The sequence below is a fragment of the Melospiza georgiana genome, chromosome 1 (genome assembly GCF_028018845.1).
Source record: "Melospiza georgiana isolate bMelGeo1 chromosome 1, bMelGeo1.pri, whole genome shotgun sequence".
Classification (NCBI taxonomy): Eukaryota; Metazoa; Chordata; class Aves; order Passeriformes; family Passerellidae; genus Melospiza; species Melospiza georgiana.
In genome coordinates this window covers 60,834,941-60,851,940 of record NC_080430.1, presented here as the reverse complement: position 1 = coordinate 60,851,940, position 17,000 = coordinate 60,834,941, and the positions used below count along the sequence as shown (strand labels likewise).

The 17,000-nt window shown below is 36.7% G+C and overlaps 1 protein-coding gene across 1 annotated transcript in view; it reads right to left on the bottom strand.

Annotated features, from left to right (window-relative positions):
• TGFBR1 (transforming growth factor beta receptor 1) overlaps positions 1 to 17,000 on the bottom strand; it is a 34,259-nt gene that overhangs the window by 15,251 nt on the left and 2,008 nt on the right. The window contains exons 2-4 of the mRNA XM_058042048.1: positions 11,687 to 11,938; positions 11,059 to 11,301; positions 4,870 to 5,100 (exon numbers count right to left, since the gene is read on the bottom strand). Coding sequence (XP_057898031.1) covers positions 4,870 to 5,100; positions 11,059 to 11,301; positions 11,687 to 11,891 — 679 coding nt within the window. The 5' untranslated portion in view covers positions 11,892 to 11,938. The remainder of the gene's footprint in view (positions 1 to 4,869; positions 5,101 to 11,058; positions 11,302 to 11,686; positions 11,939 to 17,000) is intronic.

Here is a 17,000-nt window from a genome sequence, read left to right as displayed (position 1 = left end):
ATCACTAGAAACAGGTATGAGTTCACAGGCACAGAAAAGATGCTCTTAAATATACAAAGAGCTGCAGAAGTTCCAAGTAAACTAACCTTATCACGTGAGAATATTTTCTTCACTCAGTTTTATTCTACTGCTTCATCAGTTATGATCCTACACTGCCTGAAATAATCCTCTCCTGGGCATTAACATCATACATATTCATTACTTAGTCCTGTATTTTATTTCTTCTCCTGTTTCTTAGGGTTGGGATACCTCAGCATTTGTCTGTACTAGCCACCTAGCTGTACGGAAAGAAATAAAACCAATTTTACTTAGTCTACCAAACCTATAGTCTTTAAAAACCTCTATGAAAGATGTCAGTTTCTGAAGAATTATCACAGCTTTGATTCAAGACTATGGTGCCTTTGCATAAAGTTCCTCCCCTCTCAACACTACATTTCCTCCTAAAAGGGGAATATGCTGCTGGTTACAGACTCTTCTATTCAGCTTTATCTTGTGTATTACCTGCAAGTTTTAATATTCAAGCTCTAACTTCCTTCCAAAGAAGGAATATAAACTGGGCTTACCATCCAGTCTGAGAAGAACCATGATTCTTTCCTATTATGTGCCATATTTGTGACCCTTCAACCAGATTTTAACAAGGGACAGTGTTACATCAAAATCAATTATATAAATAATTACAGGCAAGCTGAAATGCAGCAACAGGTCCAGTGTCCAGCTATCAGAAGGGAATGTTTGACTTGCTATAATTGACAAGCCATATATTCGTTTAGCACTCTAAGCAGAACATGTTACAATAAACTTAAGTCTTCTTATTCTGTTGACAGTAGTTGATTATTACCAAGTAATAATTAACCTGACCTGTAAAATAGCTGAGCATTTTTAGCTGCACAGTAAACAGCATCTGCCATAAAGCTTTCAATCACAGGATTTGCATTATCCGGTAGGAAAAAGTAATTACACTCAATAGTAATTACATACAGTAGCCCAGCTTTCCATGATTAGGCAATCTAATTTATTTTATGAACTCACAATGATCAAGAATCTCAAATAATTTCAGAATATTCACAATGAAAAAAATTACATGTGTTATTGGAAACATATTTAAGAGATCAATTATGGTTATTTCAGCTATTTCAGGACACCTGAAAGTATTTTATACCACCAAGGACACTCAGAACTAAAAGATTTTAATTTTAAACTCCAAATAAACATTGAAATTCTGAGAAAAGAAGCTTTCAGATTTGTTGTCAGGAGACTGATTACAGTTTGGGGAAAACATTACTAATGTTCAAGCAAAATCTGTCTTAGTAGAGCTGACTCATGAAGAAAGGAATTTATACAATTGCTATATCAAATATATAATTGTTTGAATTAATATTTGTGCCCTACAATATCAAGTTTCAATTAAATTCAATTGATTGGAAATCACCTAAGTGAAAAATGTTTGGTTTTTCCACATCAACACTAGCGAAACAAAAATGTTTTCTGTGGTGTTATGTAGCAAAGTGTTTCAAAGCAGATATTTAGCCTTTTTGACACACTGATAATGTAATATTAGGAAAAAAACCAGGAAAAAGCTCTGAAAAAAATCAGATTCAGATAGGATCTCCCACTAGAAATCTCTTAGAAAGGAGATATTCAGGGAGATAGCACTTTTGTCAGTGACTAGAGCATGACTGGCGTCTTGTTAGCATAACAGCTTGACTCTATCATGTTGACACAGTCATCTGACTCAATGATGAAAAGCACTTGAGCTGTGCAGATTCCCTCTCCTCAGGCTAAAGCCAGTTAAGATTACAGCCAGCTAATGCAGAGAAACCTTTAGTACTGTGAACTGTGGTTGCTGACACTACTCTTTTGTTACTAGAATAGTACAGTTAAATAGTCCCTGACACACTTTACCTTGAAGTAACTGGGTTAGAAAGAACAATACAAAAAACCATGCACAAAAACTGTGTGTTTAGATGGCACAAAACAAGACAACACATGGCCCTGAAAGTAACTTCCCTGACGCAGCAGAATTTGGAAGTTAGCACACACTTGCTATACAAAGAGCTACCCAGAACACAGAAGTTGTCAGGCAGACCACAACTGCAATTAAAATCATTCATTACTTCTCAGCCCTCAAGCTGCCTTAACTGCAGCACCCATTTCCTAGTGGATTACAGGATGGGAAGCAGACAGATTGGACCAGCTGCTGTAGCCTTCTGAACATGACACAGGTCTGGGGAAGCAGAAAAGAAGAATATGCCATTAAGGCATATGGACAATCTAAAGAGTGTAGTAGAAAAAGGAGCGAAAACAGCAGTTCAGTCACAAGCTCTAATCCAAACACACCCTCCTACCCAAAGGAACCCCTTCCACCAATTTTACACTAGACAGCCAGATGTTCCTCAGCAGTTGTGAAAAACTGCAGTTGAGGTAAGAGGAAAGACCTTATTCATGCCTTCAGCAGCAGCAAGAACTGAAGCATGCCTTGGTTCTACAGCTCTTTTACTAGTCCTTTGCTAATTTTAAAATTACTAGTACTCCTGTATCTCAGCAGTATACTCTACTGTATCTTTGCAGTACCTCAGACACACAGATTCTTGCAGTCTAATGACTTTGTGCATTCCAGCCAGACTGCAGTAACTTCTGAATACATTCAAAAGTCAGCCCTACAGAGAAACGGATGCCAACCCTCTGCAGACATTGCTGCTGTGAACGAATACATAATCTTGCACCTGGCATCACATGAACATTCTTCAGTTAGCACCAGCATCTACAATGGAGGACTGTTCCTTAAGCCACTAGAGCACTTGGTGTTCTTAAGCCATTGTTCTCTACAGCCATGCTGCCAGACACCTTCTCCTTTTGGAGTACCATGATGGTGCACCTGCTAAACTGGGAGAACTACTCCCATAATGGTCCCTCTATGTTCTCTCATTTAATGGGATACAGGCGGCCTGAAGTATCCCAAACAAGAATTGAAGTTTTAACCTCCCTCAATATTCAGGACTGAATTCTTAGTCCAGGGAGTAAATTATGTGCGCATATTTCCTCACTGAGAGAATATAGAAGGTTATACTATGAATTAATTCTGCACTGATGGGTAAAAAACAACAACACAGATTTCTGCTCAGACAGCAATACTGTTAGAAAACAGACAAGACTAGTGGCATTTTCAAAACACATTTTTATCTACTTTTAAAAACCAGACACCAACTAGTTCTCTTTAAAGAACAAGAGCCTTACTCTGAAGACCCAAAACCTCAAATAGTGCCATGACCTATCAGTTAAGGATTTCTTCTTTGTACATAAAGCATATTAACAGAAAAAAATTTCATATCACATTATATTATATTACAAGAAAACCAAAGATGACCAAGTCAAATGCTATAGCATCTGCAACACAAACCAGCAAGCAAGAAATTATCTAAAAAACCCACCCATTTAGGAAACCTTTCTCATACCTCCTCTTTACAGCAGTCAAATGTTTTTTTTGGGACAAACTATCTGTAGGTTTTAGGCAAAATGAGACACTGGTATACTTACAGAGGATTTTGTGAAAAGTTACATCTAAGATATTGCAGTATATCCTTTATGCTTTTAAATGAGAAATAGAAGCTAAAGCTTCTGCAGAGATAGCTCTTCATTTATAGCTTTAATGCAGCTGATCTAATTTTAAACCCAGGCTCCAGATACTCACTCCCCTAGGCCAATCAGAGCAAGCTCCAGCTCTTGCAGGTGATGGTATTACCAAATACAATTCTAGGCATGAAAATAACACAGTTTCTATTGGCAAGCACAGTAAACTGCAGGAAAAAGTTGCCTGGTATTGTGTTGATCTGCAAGCTCTTGAAGGATAAGAAGTTGCACAAACATCTGTCAGGAGCAAGTTAACTTACACAACCCTTTCCTGGAGAAGTACTCTGCACAATCTCTTGGATTCTCTTCCTATTCTATAGATTTATATAGAAACTTGAAATTCATCTAATGGCAATTAAAAAGAACTTTCACATATACTTGACCCTCACTGAAACCACTTAGGAATTTCCCACAAAACTGAAAGCCTTTTAAAAATCCAGGATGTGTGTGAATTATTGACTCCTCTCTAATGTGACAGAATTTTCTGTTAATGCTTTCTCCACAAAGAAGTCAAATGCCATTTGTGGTGAAACATGCAATTTCAGATGAAAATAACAGAATGAAACAGCATCTTAATATCTTAGCTCCCCTTAATGAAAGAAACCCAAAACTTGGTTTTGTCAGACTCTTGGCTCTTTACTGGAATTGCAGGAAAATCCAAGAAACTTTAATCTGTCCAAAAATCACAGCAAATCAAAGTTGAAAAAATGGTTCCTCTAACTGGATGATTAAAGGCTCATCAGGAGAGCTTCAGGAAGCAGGTATAATTTTTTTACTACTAGAAACAAATAATTCCATTTTTATAATTGATTTTCTAATTGGATTTCTAAAAGAATAACATCTCATAACTCAGCCTTAAGAATAAATCTTCTACCTCCTACTTTATATGAGGACAACAGGATGAGACATGATCTCTTTCAGTCCCACACATCTATATTATTAGGCTATGAGGTAATGACAGGTACAAGTATTCAGCAGATGTGTGGGCTCACATGATAAGGCATCCCCTTTTTGATACTAAAGCATTTTAAACAAATTTAAACAAAGCACATTCTTCCAAAAAAAGAGACAATGTACTTTTTCCTTCATTAAACCTATGAAAAATGTGCCAAACCCTGAACTCCTGCAGTAACAAAACTATTTTTTGCTACTGTTATATGGATTCTCACATTTTTTTCCTTCATGCACTGCCTATTCTGACCAGATGCAGAATCAGCAAAACAAATTCATAGCGTCACCAACCTTTGTTGTCTGCAGCTATAAATCCAAGAATGTTTTCATGGCGTAGCATAACTGTCTGATAAATTTCTGCTTCTCGAAACCACGACCGTTCCTCTCTTGAAGAGAAGATCTTCACAGCAACTTCTTCTCCTCTCCACTTCCCCCGCCAGACTTCTCCAAAGCGACCCTTACCAATGCTTTCTTGAAGTACTATAGTTCTTGCAATTGTTCTTTGCACAAGTAAAGGTAAACCTAAAAAGAAGATTTTACATTTGCTTTAAATATGACTCTACAGAATTAGTATTTATCCCACACACTGAATATGAGATCTTATTTCTATTAGGGCATTTATCTTAAAATCTTAGAGAGTATGTTCATTCTAACTGCTTGTTGAGGACTGCTAGCAAGCACATAGTTAAGTTTCTGCCTTCACCCTTAAAAGGCCAGCTAACAAGTAAGTACTCATGGAGATTATGCTACAAACTACTATGGTAGTCAAAAGCACAACACAAACTTCCTTTCAGTTAGGAATGCTGTCACTTGCTGAGCCATAAAGTTTTATTTAAATGCAAAAAAGAAGCAATGATGAGGCAGTCAGGACCAGGTTTAGGGTTTTCTTTTGGGTTGCTTGTTAGTGATGAAAGTGAGTTTTTTTTTTATTTTTGGAAAAAGGATCTGCCCACAACTCTCCTGGCACTTTTGCTACTGGTTAATTTACTTGGCTTATCACTAGATAGTCCATTTCTAAGTTAGTTAAATCACACTTATCAGCAACACCGACTGCTGAAAATCCACACCCATTTGGATTTTGGTGTGCCAATACCATTTTAGTAATCCCGAGTCACTGTAAAATAGGAAAACATCCTTGTAACGCAAGCTTTCCGCTTTACAGGCCATTCTTGTGCATCTCACTGTAATTATAATTGAGAAAAATGTTTACATTCATCAATGTCTTATAGCTTTGGAACATTTACATGCTTTCAACACAGATTACCTCTTCAGTAATTTTATACAACAAGCAGCACTGGCATCCCTCAACCAGGCTAGGTTTTTGTTTATTTTAAATCTTTCCTGTTGTAACTGCAGGGCTTGTCACTGGATTCCACACTGATACCACACTGCAGGATGAAAACATCAGCCAGGTTATCTGCTTACGATAAGCTCTTTTGGTATAGGATTATTTCACTTTAACCAAACACTTTACAAAGTAATCTGTTATTTCATAATCACTGTTCCAATATCGGACAGAACACCTGCATTTCCTTATGTTATAGAAAACAAATCCCAACTAATAGCTCAGATAATTAATTCTTGTCCACCTTCGGACAGTCTTTGCTAACAGCGGCACTAGAAGAACATCTGATCTGGTTAGAAGCATTGCCATACTTGTGTCTCAGTCTGAGAAGAGCAAATTAAAACACTGAGTGTTCAGAACAGCTCCTCAAAAATTCTAGACCTACAGGAATTCTCTGCATGGTCTATGCTGACAACATACCAACACGAAGACAGGAAGGAAAAAAAATGTACACTATGCCAACAATTTAATCATTGTCAGGTGTTGTAATAATGTCCATTGAGCAAGTTAAAATTTTTGCTGTAATAGTCCTCAGGTGAATTGTGCTGCATGCCCAAACTATAGAGGCTCTTCTGAGAAGCCTAACCTTCATTCCTTATGGAGAGACTTTTGAAATGCAGAAGAGGCCAGACGAAAACAACACAGGACCAAACTGAACCGTGATAATGTGAAATTTTACTTGTTTGGCCAGAGAAAGCTTCTTCCTTAGAATTTATGCACTACTGCAAAATTTATAAGCATATGTCAAGTACAAGCTGATTCTGTGCACCTGAAATGGGTGATAGGCCATAGAGTTGTATCAGAAAACTGTCTGTATGTTCCCACTTTCAGATGCACTCCTCTCGACTTGCTGCACCTTTTATAGACATCTCTCCTTATTTAACATATATGTCCAAGGATATCAGCTAAACATATACTAACCTCTAAACCTTCTAGACAGAATGCATTTCAATTTCACATTACAAACTCCCATTCAGCAAATCAACGTGTCACTCTAGGATAAAAACCTTACTGTGATCTATCCACTTACTCCTATATTTATTTTTACAATATTTACAAGATCCAACTTGCTTCTGTATGTCTGAAACTAATCTTTCCCTTACTACTGCTTCTTCTAGAAGATTGGAATCCATATTTATCTTGCATTCATAGCAATTCATTATAGACTTTCTGTTGGAACTGAGCAATTCTCTCATTTTGCTACAGAAGACACACAAGTCTGTATCACCAGGAACTTAAGCAACTGCTGTGCTGTGAACCAGACTGCCTGAAAAGTATCTCACAGGAGACAGCTACAGCCTCAGCCTTTCACATGCACATTGGGCACAACTGTACTCCATGCTCTCGGATACACCTCCTTTTAACTGTGCATGAAGAATGATGATAGCCAGTTTGCCAATCAGGAGAACAAGAAAATTTGAGCCCACATTAAATTAAACAACAGCTCAGTGTCTGACACCTTGAATTTAGGTCATCCTTGACACCATGGTCACCTGACTTATTCCTGAAACCTTCATCATAATTTTCTTATATCATACAGTATCCTCAATCCTTCTGGAAATCTAACAAAAAAAGAAAGTTAGTTTTCTTTTTCATATATTAAGTGTACTCTGATTAATTTAGTGACTTTCTAATGCATAAGGAGTTTGTAACTGAATTGGATAATTCAGGAAGTAAGTTCTAGAGCACTGCAGGAAGCCAACAAAAGTAGCAGCTAGAATTTTGTTCTTGTTCGTAAGTCTCCACGCGTAAGACTTCCTCTGATGAGTAATAAAAAAACCAACATCCCATGAACTGTGAAAATCTTATTCCCTTCAAGTTTATGAATTGCAAAATAGTTTTTAAGGAGCTTTATAGTCACTTCAGCTGACTCAACTTTGCATTGATTTCTGTGACCCTTTAGATTTCTAAATAGCTTAAGTTCCTGCTGGAAGTCGCCTACCAATACTATCCAAAGCTTCTCCTTGTTGTAGGCAATTCTTCCTACCCCTTGTAACTAAGTGACTTCGTCATTTGGGAATTAAGACAGTAACAGATGGGCATCCCCATCTGTCATTACAATATGTAGTTGATATTTAGAGATCTGCATCATGATCTGAGAATCATTCTCAGCTCCAAGAGGCTTTGAAATCCTTCTCTTAGATGCTGTAGCTTTGCCAGAATGGTCTATTTTAGATGTTTTATTAATGCCTTTCATGGAGTATCTCCTTATTTCAGGTCTTGTTCGTCATAGAACAGCATGGCAACACTAATGTTAAGTCAAGACCAAATAATTAATAGCAGCTTACTATTCATCATTGCAACAAATGAATCCTCCTCCCTTTTGGTTTGAACAGGAAGCTCATTTTTAGAGCTCTGATTATTTCTCTCTTTTATACACTTCTCATCAGAGTATACTGAATTAACAAAATTGGTAGACTTCTTTTTATTTTACTATGAGCTTTTCTGGTCTCTCACCATGAATTTAAGAGTAGAATGTGGCTTTTGCGTCACCAAACAAAACACGTTCTTAGCTGTGCCTCTTGGGTCTGGATTATTTTGCCTGTTTTGTACACTTCCATTGTGTTTTGGCAACCTCTTGTCCCAACACCATCCCTTTCAGACAGTTCCGTTTCTGACAGGGCTAAGCACTGTTTTAACCAGCAGCTCTAACTCTTCTCCCTTTGGAGACCCTTTTTTCTACCTCCAGTTTATTCCATAAAGGTACAGTCTTCTCAACTTTAAATGTGCTATACCCGAAGTCTGGATTAAAATACACATTTAAATACAGATTCAAATGCTGTAGGCATACTTCAGGGGACACAAAAGTTATCAATTCAAGTACTAGGGCACCATGAATTTGTATAGTCATTGATTGACTAATTCTGAGACAAAGTGACACAAGTCATTGCAAATACACACAATGTCAACAAACAGTACAGAAAGTAAGTACCTGAAGCATCTCCTATTTCACGGTCATAATCAAAGCCAAGTAGAGAACACTAAATAAGGCTAATTCTGGTCTTACAAACAGCTCAACAACATGGAACTCACTGCAGCTGAAGTTAAAAGATTCCTTTTAAGGAAACATTCAGCCTTGTTTTACAGCCTTTCAAGCATAAAAGCAAATTAGTGAAGAGGCTCCCTTAGGGATAAGTCAAATTCAACCACATTTGCTGGTTTTGCTCCTTGGATGCACTCACCAGTAGCCAATGCTCAAATACCATAGTAGGTCAGATGCTCTGGGAGTCTACACCAGCCTGAGTGCCCTGAATTCAGCTGTGAAAGCTTAGCAATTCCCTAGCATGCTCCTTTTACTTAAAAAGTAATTTGCACATAGGCAAGGGAAGGGTCAGTAGTTTCTAGTCATGTGCTCCAGAGGAATAATCATAAGTTTCTTCTAACTTGGAGTCTCTGCTTTTCAAGAGCTTATTCTGAAGGAGTACTTCCAGAGTTCTCAAACAAAAAGAGAGGTTCAGAATCACCACAGGTAAGAAGGCCAGAAGAAAAAACAGAGGATTATTCCTGATAATGAATGAAAAGACCAATTAACAACTAAGTTTGAATTTTAATTAGAAATTGTTTTTAGCCTTCCTTAGGAAAAGTCTAGATCTGCAGACATTAAGTAAGAGTGTCACACTTCTAATAGTGTAACAATTATATATATCACATTTTCCTGGATTCCGTGATATGTAAATCTCTGACTCCTATATATTATCTCTATCTCTGACTACTGTCTATCCTTCCTAGAACAAACAAAACTGGAGACCTAAGTCCAGCATTTGCATTTATCAAGCTCTAGCCCAATACATTGGAAGTTCTATTAACCACTTTCATTATCTGACTTAGCTACTTCTGCAAGTAAATGAGAAAATTGATATGAACACAAATTACTAAAACTCCAGTTCTAACCAGAAAACAAACTTACCCTTACCAGGATCAAATCTTATTGAACACACAAAACCTTTCTCAGCTGAAAAAATAACCTACACATCTAGTGCAAACTCACCTTCTTTAGAAAAGATATGACTAAAATGAACTTTTGATCTAGATTTTAAACATGTTCAGGAAGTTACAATAATTTTATTTGACAAAGCAACGGACTCTAAACAGTTTTACCAGTTACTGTCCTTGGAAAAGAAAAACAACCTCGATACTTGGGTTTTGTTTAATTTTTTTCCAGTTCCGAGGAAAAAAAAAAAAAGGATGCAGCAATTGAGAATCAGTCTTTGTAGAAAGTGTTCTGAAAGGGCATCGTTGTTTCAACACACAGGTTTGAAAGTAGTAGGAAATATTTTCAGTATTAAGTTACTTAAATTTTATATAGTAGAAGGTTGGTAAAAGGTTGCAGTACACAAACTGATGTCTCTCTCCCTAACATGGGCCAAAGATCCATTAATTTATGCAATGATTTACCTGGCATATAATCCCCTAACAACACCTATTAAACTACATTTTTATTTCAGAGACCACCATAATCCTATAAGCAATTAATGGTCAGTTACAATAGCTGAAACTCTATGCAGTGAACAGAGTAATGCTTCATCTTCCCAGAGCCACACCTCTTCAAGTCAGAATTAAAACAAAAAAACCGCAAAATAAAGGGACAGACATTCATCAGACATGATCAGCATACTGCATCCATTCTATACCCAGAAATGCTATTTGCAACTGAAAAATATCTTCTGTAAGGGAAGAACTGGCTAAAATATTAACTCACAATATTCTTCATACACCAATAGCTACAATTTTTTGTTTTCAATTGAAAGCTAAAAAATACCCTTCACAAAATTATCTAAAAACCACAGAAAATGGTTGTGTAGATAGGCTGTACAGAATAAAAAAGGTAAGTGACAGCCTTACAGAACACAAAACATTTACGATAGATGACTGTGATATTTCCTGAATTATATAATTTATATAAATCAGCCTACTTTGAGAATAAGGAAGGGCAGTAACAATTCAGTGTTTCTTTTTCTTCACTTATTTCCATACATTGAATCTTCACTAATGTTGACTGAATGTACAGGAAATTACTTTTCTAGTATTTTCACCAGTTAATTAGAAGTTTAAGTATATTTGACAATACTAAAAAAACTAGATGTCTTACAAGGCTCTTAAGCACAAAGTAATTACTACTAGAAGCGTCCCATTACCTGACCCAGAACCTGAAGTTGTCATATCATAAATTAAATCCTTTAGAGTGGTTCCTTCTGATATAAAGGGACGATCCAATGAAGGGTCTTCTTCACTTGGCACACGATGATGAATTACAGCACGATTATGACAAAGGTATAGAATCAACATCAGCGAAATGCAGACAAAACAGACTGGTCCAGCAATGACAGCAGCCAGTTCCACAGGTCCTAGGTTAGAAGCTGGTTTATCTGGAGTAGGGCCTGAAAGAGAAAATAAAAGAAAATGATAAAACCAATTAATTTCCATTTTTTCTACTAAACTTATAGTATCCCACAGCAATACTCAAATTATTTTAATGCATTTGTTAAAGCTTTTGCATAGTAACTTTTTTCAGAATCAAAGTACTAAAAAGGACAAAAGCAATGTGCTTATTTACACTTTATTTAAGTCTTCAAAACTGTCCCTAACATCCATATCCAGAAGATAACTCTTGTTCAAATATCATGAAATTGTCTTTACAGAATCTAAGGTGTACTTTAGGCCTTCAAATTTATCTACACTTCCACTCTTACAGAATGTTGTTTGAAAAAATGAAAAAAAAAAAAAATCAAACAAACAAAAGAGCAAAAATCCCAAATCCCTTACCTGGTGTTGGAATTGGAAGTTCTACTTTATTGCAGAGAGGTGTGTTACAGCAATGAGACACGGTATGGACTCCATCTCTGGTGGAGGGCGAGCAAACAAAAGGCCTGTCTCGGGGAATCAGATCAATTTCTGCTATACACATACTGTTGCGCATTATTTTGTCTGCAGTTCGTGTTACTGAGGCAAAACATACTCCATCTGTCATACACGTAAAGTTGTCTTTTGTACATAGCTGGCAGTAACACGCCAATTCTGTATTGAGAAAAAAGCATTAATGTTAGTATTGGTACATGTTCTGAGCTGAGAAGCAATTTAAATGACTAAAGAAATACAAATTCAGAGTGCTAGGAGGCTCCTTTGGTTACATAAACGCAGAACAGCAACACTAAAAAAACAAGAACGCTACACGACCTTTTTGTGGGACAATAAAATTGGGAGATGAGTGAAAGAAAGTAAATTTTATATCTGAAGTCCTCTCTCTTTACATATTAATGTATTAAAAGACAAAGGCTAAAATCCGAGCTGTTCCTCCAGGTAAAGAAGCACCACTACAGTTCCTCCTACAAAAATTCTAGACTTTCAAAACAACACTGCATGAAAGTCTGCTATTTTCAAACCAAATACAAATAATGCCATTTTTTTTCGACAGTAACCACAGGTACAGCTCAAGTAAGCGACAAATGGGATGCTGCTAGTTACCCAGGATTAGTATGTTATGCATTACTTGATGGTTTCCATTTTGTGCCAAAAGGGCAAATACCAGCTTAATCCTCATTAAAAACCAAACCCTGCATGATCCTTTCACAGAAGCAGAGTGTGGTTTAGATTTGTTATTTATGAAGCCACAGGAAAACACTCTCTTACATTCCTGAAGGTGGTGATTTACTAAAGCTATCAATTGCAGTAGTAAAGGAGAGGGCATGGGGAAGGAAGCAGCAATGACAGGCTAATCACCCTATGATGATCAGGTTTCATTCCTCACATTGCAGAAGTTCTTGGAGAAGGAAGACTACTACTTCTAAGCTCTTTCTGCACTCCTTCCTGCATTTACACCAAATCCATGCAGAAAATAGTGCAGGAGCACCAATGAAAGTATCAATACATCTTGAGTCCACCTGTTCGACCCTGAAGAGCAAAAGCTGGCCTAGAACTTGTGTACATGCACACAGAAACATTAAAATAGAGAACGTAGACAAATTTAAAATCTTCAACATTTATCATCAAAACCGCAAAAATGTCCTGAGCCATAAAAATAGACTCTTTCAAGGCTACATACAAAAACTCACACCAAAAGAATGAGGATTAACAGGTGTCAATCAAAAGGTCCCCCAAATCTGAAATCTAGCATTTCATCTAAATTCAAGAGTTTAATATAATCACATGGATTGCCTTAGATTTTGCCTCTCTGTCACTGGTTATCATGGATTTAAATAAATGGCAGTCTGATCTCAAATACATATGCATGTTTCTCAGGATTCAAACTTCGAGATTGCATTCTCTTAAAACATCCCCTTCCCCCAAGATTTTGAATCAAACCATATCACTGCCAATCATCTTCTACTATTACTGAAGAGATTTGATCAAATTCTTAGGACCCACTATAGAAAGATAACCCTGTTTCAGAGAGATTCACCAACACACAGACCAGTGAGAAAAAGGGAGGAAGAATACCCTACAAATGGGATTAGAATTTTTTAATTTTTTTTACTATGAAGAGTGTTGAAAAAAATAATTAGAAGGTAGATGAAATGAAAACTGGCATTCAGGAAGGTAAAGCTTAACAGCACCACTTTTTGCACATCTTTCCCTGCCTCATTAGGGAAGTAAGGAAAGTCTTATTATTCAGTTTAACAACAAGAAAATTTAACATTTTCATGTTGCTGGCCCTTTGGTAATTTTTGCCTGAACAAATGTTTTTCAATCTATCCAAACCATTAAAAATTTCCTAAAATATTTACACACACTATTTCTTTCAACTCTTAAAGTGAGCACACCTTTATCTCACTTGCTTAATCCATGACTTTTTTCTACTTAAACAATAATTGTCGCTCATCACAACAGCACATGCATCTGAATGCCTACAGCAAGAGACAGATATTCGGTCAGACATTTTTACATTGAGTCACTGTGCAGAGGCCAAGTTACTTGAAATGAAAAATTACATTTGGGTTGCCCTTGTTACACTTACTCATCTTCCTCATCTTGTGAAGCTGTAGAGACACACTGTTCCAGCCATGACTAAAGAAAGTATTTTGTGCCCTATCTTCCTCATTCACTTTGTTCCCACCTCTCTCTTGCTATAGAATACCCACTTAGTGCAAATTGATAAAATTTACACTTTTGTTCTGGTTTGATGTCACTATCTTCTTGTCTCCTGACAAGACACAATCCACTGTCACACACATCGGAATTATTTCCTCGGCATAAATAAATCACTACTCCCTTCTGAAGCTACTCTCCCCCTCCCATAAGAGGGGAAAACAATGCCTAATCAGCTGAACAGCAAAGCTTCTAGGAACACAGGTTTTTGCTGCTCTCTAGTGGACACACTCTTAAAAAAACCCAATAAACCAACTCGTTAAAAATGCTTCAGGCCCCTTCCTACTCTGGCCACTTAACAGTTCTTCATGCCTTCCAACTCGAGCAAGTAACAGTACATCTTCCACGTTTAAGTACAAGGTAGACTAATTCAGCATCTTCAGCAACAATCCGTACCAGGAGGCAAAAATAAGGAGTTGAAATATCCTTGCCCATGTCTCATTCTCCAGTTATCTGTGTGTAAAGAACAAACTACAACTACATGAACACATAATAGATGTTATTAAACATCAGCATGAGGAGTCAAAGACCAACTGTAGTTAAATAATTTAATTCCTATAAACAAGTGTTTTCACTTATAACTGATAGAAAAGAAAAAAGAATCCCATATTGTTGTCCTCTTGGATGTTTTGCTTTTCATCCAAGTAGTCTCTTATTCTCAAAGAAACTTACAGTAACTTTAAAAACTCAGATAGAAACCAGTCATATCTCCATACTCACTTTAATGAATACATACATTTCTAGTATGGAATGATAACAGAAAGGGATGAGAAACTGAGAACTCTGATGAAAGCTGATCTTCCAGAGCCAGTAATCTCTCAGGTAAAACACATTTCAATGCATTTGGTAAACACCATTTAAATCTACTACCACAAAGAGCACTTTCACAACTACTGAAGGAGCATAAAAAAGTTTTTAATCAAGCCTGTCCTCGGCAGAGAACTATTTTTTTTAATTATTATAACAGTTCTTGGATGGAACTACTAGCATGAAACTCCACTACCAACTAGTGAAAGTTCATGTTTGTTTAAATGATACAAGGTTGGGGAAATGACAGTACAAACAAAAACTAAACAAATGCACTGGAAGTCATACAGACAATCAGGAACATAGCCAAGAGCAGAAATTGGGTCAACAGCAATGCAGTTCTTTGTACATTGCATTTTGGTCACTGCACCATTACCACTCTACATAGTAATGTCTGCTTTTTGAGACTGACTATCCTAAAAGAAACAGTGAGACAACACGGTTCTGAAAGTGGGAGTGTGTGCATTATGACAGTATCATGTCATACCAGTGATCAACAGCATATTTCTCATCTCTCATACCACAAGATTAATATCTTGTGTTGAATACCATTACCTGTGTAGTTGCTCAGACTCTGAGTTTGACAGTTTTGCCTTTCCTTTACCAAGTCTCTCTTACATGAATGTTATAGTGTGGAAAGCCCCCAGTGAGGGTAAAGCAAGCTGGCTGCATAAATGAAACACTGAAATTATGCAGCTTGACAAGACCTAAAATCAGCTGACTCCCAGGAGCTCAGGTATTAATACTATACACAAAATGTGAACAGAGAATTAAGTACACTCTATCCACTTAACTTTTACAAATCTGTATCAAAACCAGACTGTTACCTACTGAAATAGTCTTTTTTTGTATCTGCCGCCTTTCTGAAGACAGAAAATTGCAGAAAAACCTTTTTTAGTTACATAAAACACACTGAATCCCTATGCAACACTTGTTTACATCCTGCATCACTACTTCAACCAGACAGTTTAGCACAGAACAGCACCTTCAGCCAAAGAATTCTTAGTTGGAAATTGTAAGTTGAGACATCATCTTCCAAAGGATGCTAACATGGAGCAGTACAGAAGTTAAAACTTGTGAGGTGATCTAAAAAACCCTCAAACTCACATCTTATTGCAAAAAATTAATTTCACAGTTAATACTTTAATGATATATATCTTTGCTTTACAAATTTAAAAAAAGACAAATAGTTGCAACACCCAAAAGCAACATTTTGCTGAAAAGACACTTCTCTTGGGATATTATAAATGGTCCTACATGCAAAATACAAATTTTGAAGCAAAAACTTCACCAGAAAGTAGAACTTCATCAGAGGAGCAATCACAATTCTTGGTTCCACAAGATGCAGAAGCTCAAGGGATAAAGGAGCAAGGCTATGATGTGCAAGAGACAAAACTAGATTTTTAGGGATATGAGCAAGAGGGCTGTAGTGCTCACTGGTTGGTCTTTCCCTGTCCAATAAAACTTTCCAAAGGAAAAAAAGCATAATACATAACAGTGCAACAGTCAGCTTCTGAGTCCATAATTCAGACAATCCCATCAAACAATACACCTGACTCATCTATGAACTCTTTTAGCTCAAGATACAAAAAGGTTCGGTTCTTAAAATATCTGAGGCATAGGTACAGTTTTCAAAACCACAATAGTTCATGACCTTCACTAACACATTTTTCTCACAGAGGCACTAATTAAGTTTCACTGTTGTAAAGTAACAGCACTGGGTATCAAGTTTTCAGGAAAACTTTCACATAGATTTCATCCATGTTTGTTAAACAAAACTTCCTTCCTGCAAACAGCATGTCTTGCCAAACAAAGTGATGCACTCAAAACAGACAAACTACTATTAAGTACCCACAACTCGCAAGTAATGATAGAACCTTGTGTAAAATCCCAACTTCAAAAAAGTGGCATTTTATTCCCTGTAAAAATGTAGGTGCCAAATGGCACTTTTAGTTTTCTTGTCCTCTCTCCAAAATACTACCCAGAGATATGTTCATCCCTCTTAGAGCATGACACAGTAACAATTTGTTTCTTCTTCGGTAGAAGAATGCACTTAAAACAACCAAACTAACTGGAGAAAGCTAAAATTAAAAGCTCAGATAATAATTTCACAAGCATTATGAAAACAGAAAGATCTTTACTTGTACTTTTAAATTTATTCCACCGTATCAATCAGATTGCTATCTTT